This window comes from Epinephelus lanceolatus, chromosome 18 (genome assembly GCF_041903045.1).
Source record: "Epinephelus lanceolatus isolate andai-2023 chromosome 18, ASM4190304v1, whole genome shotgun sequence".
In the NCBI taxonomy this organism is placed as follows: Eukaryota; Metazoa; Chordata; class Actinopteri; order Perciformes; family Serranidae; genus Epinephelus; species Epinephelus lanceolatus.
The window spans coordinates 15,218,917-15,231,976 of NC_135751.1; the positions used below are offsets into that span (position 1 = coordinate 15,218,917).

Genomic DNA, 13,060 nt, shown 5'->3' on the forward strand with positions numbered 1-13,060 from the left:
TATAAAAAATGTCATAGTATAGTATGTCAAAAAGTCATAGTATAGAATGTCACAAACAAACGTCATAATATAGTCTGTAAAAAAATGTCATAGTATAGTATGTTAAAAAAATGCCAATATATGGCATGTTATAAAAAATGTCATAGTATAGTATGTCAAACAAATGCCATAGTATGTCGTAGAAATGTCATAGTATAATGTGATAAAAAAAATTCATAATGTAGTATGTAAACAAAAATGTCATAATATAGCATGTCAAAAAAATGTCATAGTATAGCATTTTAAAAAATGTCATAATATAGTATGTCATAAAAAATGTCATAGTATAGTATGTCATAAAAAATGTCATAGTATAGCATGTCAAAAAAATGTCATATTATAGTATGTCAAAAAAAAGTCATAGTATAGTATGTCAAGAAAATGCCATAGAATAGTATGTCAAAAAATGCCATAGTATTGTATGTTATAAAAATGTCATATTATAGTTTGTCATAAAAAAAGTCATAGTATAGTGTTATAAAAAAATGTCATAGTATGGTATGTCAAAAAAATGTCATAAAAAATGTCATAGCATAGTATGTCATGAAAAATGTCATAGTATAGTGTGTTAAAAAAAATATCAAAAAAATGTCATGGCATAGTGTGTTATAAAAATGTTATAGTATAGTATGTCAAAAAAAAGTCACAGTATAGTGTGTCATAAACAATGTCGTAGTATAGTTTGTCAGTAAAAATGTCATAGTATTGTATGTTATAAAAAAAATGTCATAGTATAGTATGTCAATAAAAATGTCATGGTATAGTATATCATAAACAAAATGTCATAGTATAGTGTGTCATAAAAAATGCTATAGTATAGTGCATTAAATAATGTCATAGTATAGTATGTTATAAAAAATGTAATAGTATAGTATGTGACAAAAATGTAATAGTAGTATGTGCTAAAAAATATCATTGTATAGTATGCCATAAATTATGTAATTGTATAGTTTGTCAGTAAAATATCAGTATAGTGTGTCAAAAAAATGCTATAGTACAGTGTGTTAAAAAATTTCATAACATAGTATGTTATAAAAAACACAATAGTAGTGTGTGCTAAAAATATCATAGTATAGTACATCATAAATTATGTAATTATGTATAGTTTGTCATAAAAATGTCATAGTATAGTGTGTCATAAAAAAATTAATAATACAGTATGTCATAAAAAGTAATAGTAGTGTGTGCTAAAAAAAAATGTCATAGTATAGTATGTCATAAATTATGTAATAGTATATTTTGTTAAAAAAAGAGCCATAAAATATGTGATAGTACAATATGTTTTGTCAAGGTCATAGTAGTATAGTAAGTTAGTTTTAAAAACATCACTGGATAGTATGTAATGAAAAATGTTATAGTATACATTATGAGAAAAAGTCATCCTATGGTATGTCATCAAAAAATGTTGCAGTGTTATATGCTATAACAAATTTATTGTATAGTATATTATAGTCATAAAAATACAACAGTTTAAAAATGCATTAAAAATGTCATAATATAGTATGTTATTGAAAAAATGTGTCAGTGTATAGACATAATATACCTCTGAAGTAATGTACATTTTTTCTTGAGCTAATCTCATTCAAACAATGATGAAGCGGACACAAGCTCAAGATTCGAGCTTAGTTTTAGAGGCATTTAAATGAACTCCACTGAAGCCAAGAACAGCTGTAAGGTAAACACACACACATCAATGTCAGAGGAAACTGCATGCTTTCATAGGCAGAGGAGCAAACACTGTATTGCAAACACTAAAAAAAGAATTATTCAGATACCCAACATTTGACTCAGCTAGCTTTATTATGGCACTTTGTACAGGTCACATTACAACTCAACATTCTGGGTTTCTTGGATCATACAGAACATGAAGAGATCAAGAGAACATTGCATGTTTAGAAAAATAACCAAGGATCTGGAAGCAGCTTCATTTTAACTGCACACATACAGTGTAGGAGTGATAGGTTCTGCCTATGTGAACATTTGGTGGCTGTAATAGTTTCTCCTCTCCATGCTGTCTGTGAAAAGCTCCTTTCCTAAGCAATTTCAGTATAAAGCGATGAGGGACAAAATCCTTCCTCTGTCTAACATTTAGTGAAGTTCAGCTGAGGTGTCAGCAGTCTGAGTTAGCTATGTGTTTCCCTTTCAAAGTTAGTACAAACTTTTTGTTTGGCCAGCCTTTGCAGAGGGACAGTAACTTTGGAACCAACCGACTTGATTTGGCTCACTTGGCTTCAGCCCTGTATAAGCTTGGGCTTAATTTCTGAATGCATTTGTACACGGAATGAGGACTGTGGATTTAGTCCCCCATCACTTTCATTACACTTGTGTTAGGATGGGATGTTTGCACACCCAGTAGAGAGACAAGGAACAGTTACTACAACCAAGAACTCTGTCAATGTACATATGGGGCATGTTAACCAACACTCAAAACTTTGTCTGCCCTCACAAAAGAAAAGACAAGATGAAGTCCTTTCAATTAAGAAGCTGCAAGCAGAGAATATTTGGCATTTATGCTTGATAAATTAATTAACCAACAGTTACTAATAATTATCTGTTAATCAATGTATCGTCAAATTGTTTCAATTCTGATTTGAAATCAGTGGATATGAGGTCTCCCGTCTCCAAACCATTTCTGACATCAATACAGCAAAACCCTGATTATCAAAGAAAACAGACATCTAGTACCTGCCTCTTCTTCAGCAGTCAAAAATACAGATATGTGCAAGGAAACTGTACAAAACCCATTCCTGTACGTAAAAGGAGCATCTCAGGTTGGTGTACGTAAACATACACTGTGACATCCATCCACACATACTTTGTGCACGGCGTTATTCTACACACAAACAGATGTGGGTTCCAAGGGATCGAAGGTAAACAGGTTGCATTGAAGTGCTACGAGATCTTTCGTTGGCACACGAGGAGTAAACATTTACAGTATTTACATCTGAGATTAAATAATCAGTTTTCATGCGTTTCCTAAAAACAAACTGTATCGTAGAAAATAAAGTTCTCACATTCCATTTGAATATTTTGTTTTGTGTGGAAATTATATTTAGCAAAAAGAACAAATGGCATTCACTTGACTTTACATGATCATTTCTCCTGTTCTGCTGAATGTATGCTTGGTTCTTATACTGTACAGGATGCATGAGCAGTAAGAATTAACAGGAAGCATTCTGCGATTGGCATTGAGTTGAATAAAACTGTAAACCTAAAAAACCATGCTACTAAAGGTACTCCAACAAGAGTCACGATAAAGCTGACTGACTGAGCAATCCTCTGAGTGGGATCCCAAACCTGCCACACTCTAGTGAGCAACGCAGCTAGAAAGAGTGACAGTGTGAGGAATAAAACACTTCTATAACTACAAACTTGCATCTGTCCTTTGTCTGAGACGTCGATGAATAAATTAAAACTGAACCTGAATAAATACGACTTGAAGTGACAGTAAGACTGTGATTTCTGGGCCAAGAGAGCTGTTGATCTGCTGCAACACCCCAGATAACGAGGTGTTCCTCTGGCATCATCCTCACCCTTTGGTGCCACAGTTTATGGCTGTCTGACCAGCCCTGCATCAGTCAGTTTAAGAGAGTTCAGCAGACTCCCAGGCTGGCCAGCAGGTCTGTTAGGGGGGCGGGGGTTGGGGCGGGGATCAGCTCATTAGGGGAGGACCAGTGCAGGATTTGGGTGGGCTGGCTGTGAAGTTCTTCTGGAAGATGCAGGAGGGGAGGAAAGTTTAGGTCCGCACCCAACTGATAGGCACCCAGAAGGACTCCCGCTCCAGCCTCTCCAGGATACCTCGCAGTTCTGCACAGGCACTGGCTGAGTCCTCCTTGATCAGGACCCGATCCACCAGGTGTCCATACTGTTGATCGATCTGAATGGCAGACTGACGCATCTCCTGGAGGTCTTCGTCCTGTTGCAGACAGCAAAATGAAATCATTTCAGTAAAAAGAGAGACACATACAGGAGCTAAACCAGCCCATTTCACAAAAACTAATCTTAACTACCAATGGTGGGAGAAGTATTCAGATCCTTTATGTAAGTAAAAGTAGCAGTTCTACACTGTTTAATGTTCCACTAAAGGTAAAAGTCCTGCATTCAAAAACTTACTTAAAGGAAATGGCCACTTAAGAATGAAAATATAGACCGTACTTACTGACCCTCATGCCGACAAGAAGTCCAGTGTAGTTTTTTAATCCACAAAACTTGTTCGGGGTATCAGAGGATAACAGCTACACTTGAAGTGCATGGAACCCACATTTTGAAAATGTAATAAAACTCCGCTAACGCATTTCAAAAACGTCAGAACGGCTCGTAATCCAAGTGCCCTGAAGCCGCTGCATGCAAAATTGACTTGAAAAGACGTAATTTACTCACTTTTATAGTAGTCTCACTCGCCAGACCTTTCTCAAGAAAAGAAAGGTCTGGCTGGGCCGACTCTCACTTTGAGATTGGAGAAAAAAACACCCCGGCTGCCTGTATTTCTTTCAACCAATCACAAATCGTTCTGGGCGGTGCCACAGCAACAGTGCACTTGCAAAAATATTGCCGGGGGAAAACAGGTTTTGGTGTAACACGCCCACAAAAATATCACCTACAGGACGCGAACCATGGCAGAAAAATGGCTACATCCCCGCAAGATCAAACACCGCAAAAGTTAGTAAAGGACGTGCTGAAAACGGTTGAAAACTGCTACACAACCAGAGGTGGTAGGGCGGGACTTCAGTGGGTGGCTCGTTCCGCCCAATGAGAGGCTGATATGCAGCGAACTTCCGCCCACTCAGACTACGTTTATAGCATCATTTCTCACCGTGGTCAGTTAGCCTGTGCTGCAGGCATGCTGTGTTTACATGGAAACTCACGCGAGACTAGCTGATGGCTAGTGGTGGTGCTAGTTCTCGAGTCTCACGTGAGTTGCCATGTAAACACAGCATGCCTGCAGGGCAGGCTACCTGACCACAGTAAGAAATGATGCTATAAAAGTGGAGTAAATTACGTCTTTTCAAGTCAATTTTGCATGCTGTGGCTTCAGGGCACTTGGATTACGATGGACAAGCCGTTCTGACGTTTTTGAAATGCATTAGCGGAATTTTATTACATTTTCAAAATGTGTGTTCCATGCACTTCAAGTGTAGCTGTTATTCTGGCTAGCTGTTATCCTCCAATACCCCGAACAAGTTTTGTGGATTAAAAAAGTTTAAAAGATTAAAAGTATGTAGGAATTATTTCCAAAATATATTTAAAGTATAAAAAGTACTCATTTTGGAGTAAAAGAGTAAGAAGAAGAAGAACAAGAAGAAGAAGAAGGAGAGGAAGAAGCTTATATGTTGACTAAACTGTCTAACCATGCCCTAGGACCAGTCTGTGGGGAGTTCTGTAATTATTTTGTATGGTCTGGGGGCCTTTTTTCATTTTTGTATTTATTCCTTTTGTATATATATATATATATATATATATATGTATATATTTATATATTATTTTCACTGTCAGTTTCAATGTGCTTATTTATTCAAATGTAATTTTATTATTTTGACAGTTTTTTGGTGGATTGAGACTGGTGCTGTACACCCTCTTGTACGGATCTCTATTATCCTGTTTGTATTATTTTTGTTAGTGAAGACTGAATGTCTCACTTGACATCTACCGTAATGTACCACCCTACAAAAAACAAAAAAAATTTCAATTACAAAAAAAGAAGACAAAACTTTATTTATATAGCACATTTCAAACAATAAGGGCCTTATAAGCACTGAGTGCTTCTCATGAAAATAGACATCATACAATCATAAAATTGTAAAACCATAAATCATAAAATCAAGTAAAATACAAAATGTAAAAAGAGTTGCAGCTGTGTGAAAAGTACACAACAGAAAAACTACACACACACACACACACACACACACACACACACACACACACTCTCACCTACTTCTGTATACATGTAAGTTCACTGTTTATTTCTTATCTCTGTTCAGCTTTTTATGTCCTTGTTTTTAGCTGTATGTATATTGCTATATATTTGTCAAAGGTTTTTGGAACTGTGTGTAAGTGCTTTGAGAGCAACTTCAAACACACGTAATTGGCCAATAAAGCTGATACTTAATTATCCGACTGCTCCCTTAAATAGTATACGATATTTACTGCTGCACAATGGATTAAGGAACAATAAGAACTGCAAAAAATAGATTTACTCCTTCTTAGCCACTGAAGTGAGACTCTATTATTGCCAAGAGAAAATTTAGGACTCACTGTAACTCGTCCATGCTCTCCCCCTCCTGGTGAAGTGGCAGCACTGCGGCGACGTCTGCTCTCAGGAACACGGGGTTTGACGAATATTACATAGGGCTTGAACTCTGCTGTCCGCAGTCTCTTCAGGGCCTGGAGTGATGGAGGATTTACATACAAGAGAGCAAACAGAGGTCAAGAATCAGACATGACAGGAGAGAGTCAACAGTGATACATCAGCCTCTCCACATAGACAGCAGAGCTGATGTGACTGCCTGCCCTCATGTACAATCTGCAAACTGCTGCTGCCTGCAGGATCTCTAGCTCATGATATGTTATGATAGTGTGATGCATTCGGATGTGCATTAAACAAGATCAGTCAGTGGTTGTAACGTGACGCCTACCTCTGGCTGCACATCCACTATACACATCTTATTCTTTGCCTGCACAGAGCGGATAGCCTCTATACTCGTGCCGTACTGGTTCTCCTTGTATTCCCCGTGCTCTATGAATCTACGGAGAAACAACAAAACTTTCAGCAGGGTACAAATCACATAAAGACACAGAAGTGACACAGTCACAGTGTAAACATACTTGTTGTTTAAAGCATCTGCGTCAAATTGCTGTTTGGTGACAAAGTGGTACTCCACACCCTCCTTCTCATGAGGCTTCTTGGGCCTGGTGGTATCTGTGAGCACACAAAAAAGGAATTTACTTGTACTTGTAGTATAATGTGTGCTCATTGATAAGTTAAGCGTGTACAAAGTATGACTTACGTGGTACAGCCACTGCAAAACGATGTGGGTTTTCAGCAATCACCCGCTGTTTGAGTTCATTGATTCGTGCTCCCAGAGAACCTTTGCAAACAGATTGTGAGTTCAAGAAGAGATTAGAAAAGAAATAGTTAACTACAGTGTGTTGAAAAAGCTGTAAGAAATGGGTCATTGGTATGTTGCAACACATGCTCTGATCCACTAGGTGTCACTATCATCACAGGGGAACATTTATATCTGTCAGTGGCTCAGTCTCACCAATCAGAACCACCAGACGCGGCCTCTCATTGGGCCTCTGCTGGTAGCGGGTCACCTCTTCATAAGTCAGGAAGTCAGGGTCTCCTGGATCAGAGCCCTCTCCGGAGGATCCTTGTCTGTCCTTACGACTCAGCCGGAAACTCCTCCGTAAACCAGCTACATCAAGGTAGGGGTGGGAGGAAAGAAGGAGCAGAAATAAAAAAGTTCTTTTGTCAGATGTCAGGAAGCATGAAGTTATTTACACAAGATAACATAAGTACACTCACTTGCAGGTGTTATTTGCATTAAAAAAGTTCTTAGATAAGTGCAGTGAGCAAATGCAAAAGCAACGTTTCAAATAAGACCAACTCACTGATAATCATGCATTAAAAAACCTTTGCAAATAGTGCACAGGGACGAAAATAGCTCACTCTTATCTGAAGTGTAAATACCTGATAATATGAGATATTAGCTGAACTTAGAGCTAATTTGACGTCATGCTTCAACTAAACATTGCATTACATGCAGCTGATAGTAAACACATCAGGTGAAGCAGACTCTTTTATACAAAACATTCCTTAAATTCAGTTTTAAAAAGTGATTAAATCTCTTTCAGCAGTTCGAAACAGATCTCAGTGACCCAAAAATACACATCATTTTCCAACATTATGGTCCAAATAAGGCATGCTGCTTTGAAACGAGGCTACAGTGCTGAGGCAGGACAGACAGGACAGCCTGGCCCTGAGAAACACCACGTCAATAGCAGACTACAAATCAGGGTCTCCCATGGCCAGGACTGTCTGTATCCCCCCGTCAGTGGTGTGTACCTGAGGGAATGAGCCGGGCACTGTACCTGAATAAAATTCCCAGGAAAACACCTGGCCACAGGAGGGCGCCACTGCTTTACACTTAGGAGAGACTATAACTGGCGTTAGAGCATCACACAACCCAGCCTCACACCTCCACACAGGGTGAACGAGCAGCAAACGTGCCTGGTTGAGTGTGCAATGCGTCCAACGCTTGCAGGGCCCTCATGAGGGGGTCAGGGAGGGTGTTTTGGGGAAGGGGAAAGCAGTACACTGACCACAGGACAGCAGCAGTTAGTTAGATGCAGGGCAGGAGGGGAGGGAGGCTTAGGAGGATCCAAACACTGCAAGGGGGGGGGGGGGGGGAGCGGAGGGATGGAGGGGAGGGTTTTACAGCTCCAAGCAGAGTGCATGATAGGAAGCACAAATACTGTTTTGATCATGTATTTTGTGTTACAGGGAGAAGGTGCTGATAAGCTTTCAGCTGTGTTTAGATCGCTCCTTGTGCTCATCATCATTCCAGCAGCTCACAGGATGTGGGGGAGTAAACAGGGGTCAGGTTGGGCTGAAGAAGGGTGAGGGAGGGGAGGCCAGTGGAAGGCTAGAGAGGGGTTGAGGATAAAGGGGACTTACATATGCCCTTCACCCAGATTGGAATTTTAAGCTTGTTATCGCAACATAAAGAAGCCTTTCTACCCATTTTAGTGCAGTAAGTATCAACATTTCCCATTACTGTACCTTTTTTTTTTTTTTTTTTTTTTTTTTACACAGGTCTGTACTATCCTAATCATTTGCGAAAAAAATTCCTGGAGAGAACCATCATTTGGTACTACAATAGGAATTAATCTTGAAAGAAGAGCTCCATTTCATCCCAAGTGGATATTTGTGTATTTATATTTATCCTGTGCACTAACATTTGTTTGAAAATAATTGCGAGGTTAGGGTTTGGGCAGTGTCAAGGTCTTACGATATACCGGCATATTTAAAAATCTTAAAGGTATGATTTTCAATACCATCAAAAATACAGATGCTTCTTTTTTATTAAACTGATACGGACATGCTGTAATGAGCTATTGTAGTGCACAGCATGTGCCACCAGAGGTCAGTCTCTACAGATAAAGCAAGCAGCTGAGCTGAAAAAGGTGGTGATTGGGAGTGGTGGGGATAATGTTACAGGACTAGTCAAAAGGAAAAATGCCTCTGCCCCTATTTGGGAGTAATGCCATATATAACTTTATCTTCAGATGACTTCTTCGACTACAAGAGCAGTTCATTAGCCACATGATCTTATTCATCACATCATCTCTGTTCAGCCCTCTAATGTTTCTGTATCCGCCATGACAACAAGTGACAGTGGGTCCTCTAGCAAGAAGGGCACTTATTTCCTATTTATTCATTATTCTATGGGCCATAAGTATTTGAACCCAGCAAGACTTCTCAAAGTAGACTAACTACACATACAAAACACAGCATTGTAAGCCTGACAGTGATATATATGCTACAATGAGTTTTATCATCAGCATCTTAGCTTTTACAGTATTTTTCATGTGTGTATCATCATATACCGTATACCTCTGTAAAATATTAAGAAGGAATGAAAAAATAAATACCAGCCAAACCTAGCAAAAGTGTGGACATGAGCCACACGACTTGGACTTGATCCACAAATCTGATGACTTTAGACTCAACTTGAATCAAAATCAAAAAAGACTTGCAACTCGACTTAGACTTTAACACCAATGACTCATGGCTTCACTTGGACTTGAGTGTTTCGACTTGAAAATACTTGATACCTTCCCTGAAGCCCAAAGATTGAAAAGTATGCTGTTTAAAAAGTGCGCCACAAATCAGTTCATTTCAAGTGAATAAACTAACGCTAAGGCTATGCCTTGCCAGCAAGTCTATACTTCATTCCTCAGATCCACTTTGTTTGGACAAATCCAACAGCATCCAATCAAGCTGCAGGAGCATCATGTGGAAAAAAAATAGCATACAAAAACTATGCGGTTATCAGTGGTGAAAAACAAAGAACTGCAGAATGCAAAACGCGTGGGTCTCAATCCACAATCTCAATCTCAACTTCCAACAAACTTATTTTAATGAATAAATACATACTTAAAAAAGCATTCAGGATTTTCATTACTGTGTTAAAATGGTATTACATTTAGTAAAGAGCATATTGTGACTTGTTTTGGACTCTGAACTTGTCAGTCTTGACTTGGGACTTGAGTGCAAAGACTTGAGACTTACTTGTGACCTGAAAATCAGTGACTTGATCCCACCCCTGATTTATTGTACTAACTGTTCCAACTGAAGACTGTCTCTCTTTACTCTGTAAGTAGCGCCAAATGACAGAGTGCTTTTCAGGACACTTCCTGAGACATAATTAGAAAATGATAGACTCATAACTCATAACAAATTCTGCACTAATCAAATCCATCGCTTTATTTTTAATGTAATACGGTCTAAGTCTGTTTTGCTTCTATACTGTGATATCTGACGCATCCCTGAACTATCTGTTAACTCTAATTATGCAGTGGAGTCTCTGAAGAGGCAGATCTGTTACTGGCACCGTCAGAAGTGTGAGACAATATTTCCTACACATTTTTTTCTGCAGTCAGATTTGATATAAACACTTGCGATGTTTTTTCTACACCTGCACATGTTTTCCCTTCGCCCTAAATAAATCAGATCGCTCCTCATCCATCTTCCTCCTTTGACATTGTCTTTGACCCCGTCTCTTGACCCTTCGCCCCCTTCCTTTTATCCCTCAACCCCCGGCCCCAGACAGGTCAACCCTACACAAGCAGTCATTTTGACCCCCAGCCCAGAAGCACCCAGGGACCCAATGCACAGCCAGGCTGCAGCAGGCAAAGAGCAGATAGGGAGAAGGAGGTGGAGAAAGATGTGCACGCTCTCACCTATGTACTGTCCATTGAAATAGCCCTCACAGTCACAGTCCTCTGTAGGGAGGCAAGCAGGGAAAAGAGGGGGTAAGCACAGGGTAAGAGACCTGGAAGAGTTAAGGAGTAAGGGGAGGTGGAGGAGTCAAAGAGGGTGGGGCGGGCCATAGGGCGCTGGAGAGGGCAGGCGGGGCAGACAGGCAGCAGGCAGGCAGACGGCAAGAGGCGAGAGTGGAGGGGCAGCCAAGAGACAATGAAGGAACGTTGTTGGAGGCAACAGCCGCTAACGAAGGCTTGATGAAGAGGCTTGACATTACGAGAGGAGAGGAGAGCAGAAGAAAGGAGAGAAAAAAATGGCTCCTTCAACTGGAGAGGAGCCAGCTGTGAGCCGAGTCTCTGTGACCCACACACACACACGTAAACAAGCCTCGCCTCCCCAAAGATTCACAGCTGAGGTACAAACTGTTTCACATACAGAAACCTACAAATGCACAGCCCCAAAACAAAAGACAAATGTTTACTTTTAATCATCTATGTCTCGATTCTGGCCTTGTATGATGAGACGCACTGATGGCAGACAGAAAACAGACTAATGATGGATGAGGAAAAGTCTCTAACAGCACAGAAACAGGAGGAAACAACAAAAAAACAGCAGCTGGAACTGCAGCAGAGCAAAAGATGAGGAGTGGAAAACAGAACAAGAGATAATAGGGACTGACGATGACGCAAAAGAAAAGACGAGCTATTGTTATCTTTAACAACCTCTGCTTGATTGGGCTAAAGTCTCCAGAGATGCTGTTCTGCCTGCACATCACCTGGTACAACACACACACACACACAAAAGCTAAGCAAAGAATCTCTATTCTAGTCTGGTGCACTAACAGCAGGAGGGGAGGAATTAAGCTGGAAGCGGTAGAAATCCCAAATGGACACCCTACTAGTACACATGCAAGCTATACACACACACACACACACACACACACACACACACTGAGGCTTTGAGGCCTCTAAGAACATTTTCCATTGTGTGTTTTGTGTGATGATGTGTTTGTTGTTCTACATGAATCATGTTTGTTGCTGCACATGCACCCACCTTTATCACATCCTTGGTCATCTGATATAGTTGCAACAAGGAGAAACAGAGTGTAAAACATTAGAGGAGGTAAAAATGTCATGCTGCTGTTGACGACACATAAAAGAGTGAGATTTAAAAATGTATGAAATGAGGATTTCAAATTTGAAGAGATTTATTGCCGTCGTCAGTGACGTCACAGATGAGACAAGGGAGGGGGATCCACATTTAAAGGGCCCCTGCTGGGATTTAGGGGAATTAATCAGAGAGCTGGAGGAGCGTGGAGGGAGGCCGAGACAGAAGAGTCCCCGCAGGCTTGCTGCTGCGCGGCGTAGCAGGGCTAGCTGCCACACCGCTAAGCTCTTGTTGTCTCCCCGTGGCTCAGGCCTAATCGGATCGCCTGCAGCTTACGCGCCACCAAGAGCCACCACTCACATTACCCACTCACCTGGCGGGTTTACACGCCGCCGCTATAGTATCAAGTGAGAAAGTGAGAATTGTAATATATTGTTGGGGCTTTGTTTCTCAGTGGGCGCAGCTTGTAGCACTGTCTGGATCTACTTAAGCTGCTCGCTGGCCAGATGGACCGAACATGAAAGAGATTAATTCATATCTGTGATCCCTCCCTCCGTCTCTGTGCCCCTCCATCTCTCTCTCATCCCTTGTGTCCACGTAGCAGCATGGAGAGGACGGACAATGAATACTAATGCCACCGAGAATGCCAATTACCAGCACAAAAGGTCAATAAATGTCAATGAAAACATTGCTGCATTTATCCAGCGGAGATATTATTGTCCTATAATGACAGTGATCGAGTACATTAGCAGAGAAAGGAGGGCTGATAGTGGGACATGCTGCAAGTAGTAAACTGTAATCATGAAATAATGCTGAGGGTGCAGAGAGAATCCCGGTAAGCAGAAACTTACAGACAGGCTTTTTAGGGGATTTTGGATTCGGGAGAGTGCCCATTTTCATCCTGTAGGCCAGTCGCCTGGAGATATG

At 40.4% G+C, this 13,060-nt stretch overlaps 1 protein-coding gene across 6 annotated transcripts in view; it reads right to left on the minus strand.

Annotated features, from left to right (window-relative positions):
- Nucleotides 1–1,820: 1,820 nt before the first annotated feature.
- LOC117268402 (MAGUK p55 scaffold protein 3a) overlaps nt 1,821–13,060 on the minus strand; it is a 36,003-nt gene continuing 24,763 nt past the window's right edge. For 2 of the 6 annotated variants that reach the window (XM_033644821.2, XM_033644820.2), the window contains exons 11-19: nt 12,985–13,049; nt 12,080–12,100; nt 11,005–11,046; nt 8,131–8,196; nt 7,299–7,454; nt 7,044–7,124; nt 6,672–6,955; nt 6,292–6,420; nt 1,821–3,955 (exon numbers count right to left, since the gene is read on the minus strand). In XM_033644821.2, coding sequence (XP_033500712.1) covers nt 3,776–3,955; nt 6,292–6,420; nt 6,672–6,955; nt 7,044–7,124; nt 7,299–7,454; nt 8,131–8,196; nt 11,005–11,046; nt 12,080–12,100; nt 12,985–13,049 — 1,024 coding nt within the window. In that variant the 3' untranslated portion in view covers nt 1,821–3,775. The remainder of the gene's footprint in view (nt 3,956–6,291; nt 6,421–6,671; nt 6,956–7,043; nt 7,125–7,298; nt 7,455–8,130; nt 8,197–11,004; nt 11,047–12,079; nt 12,101–12,984; nt 13,050–13,060) is intronic. The other 4 variants (XM_033644823.2, XM_033644825.2, XM_033644822.2 and 1 more) reach the window with 4 other exon arrangements.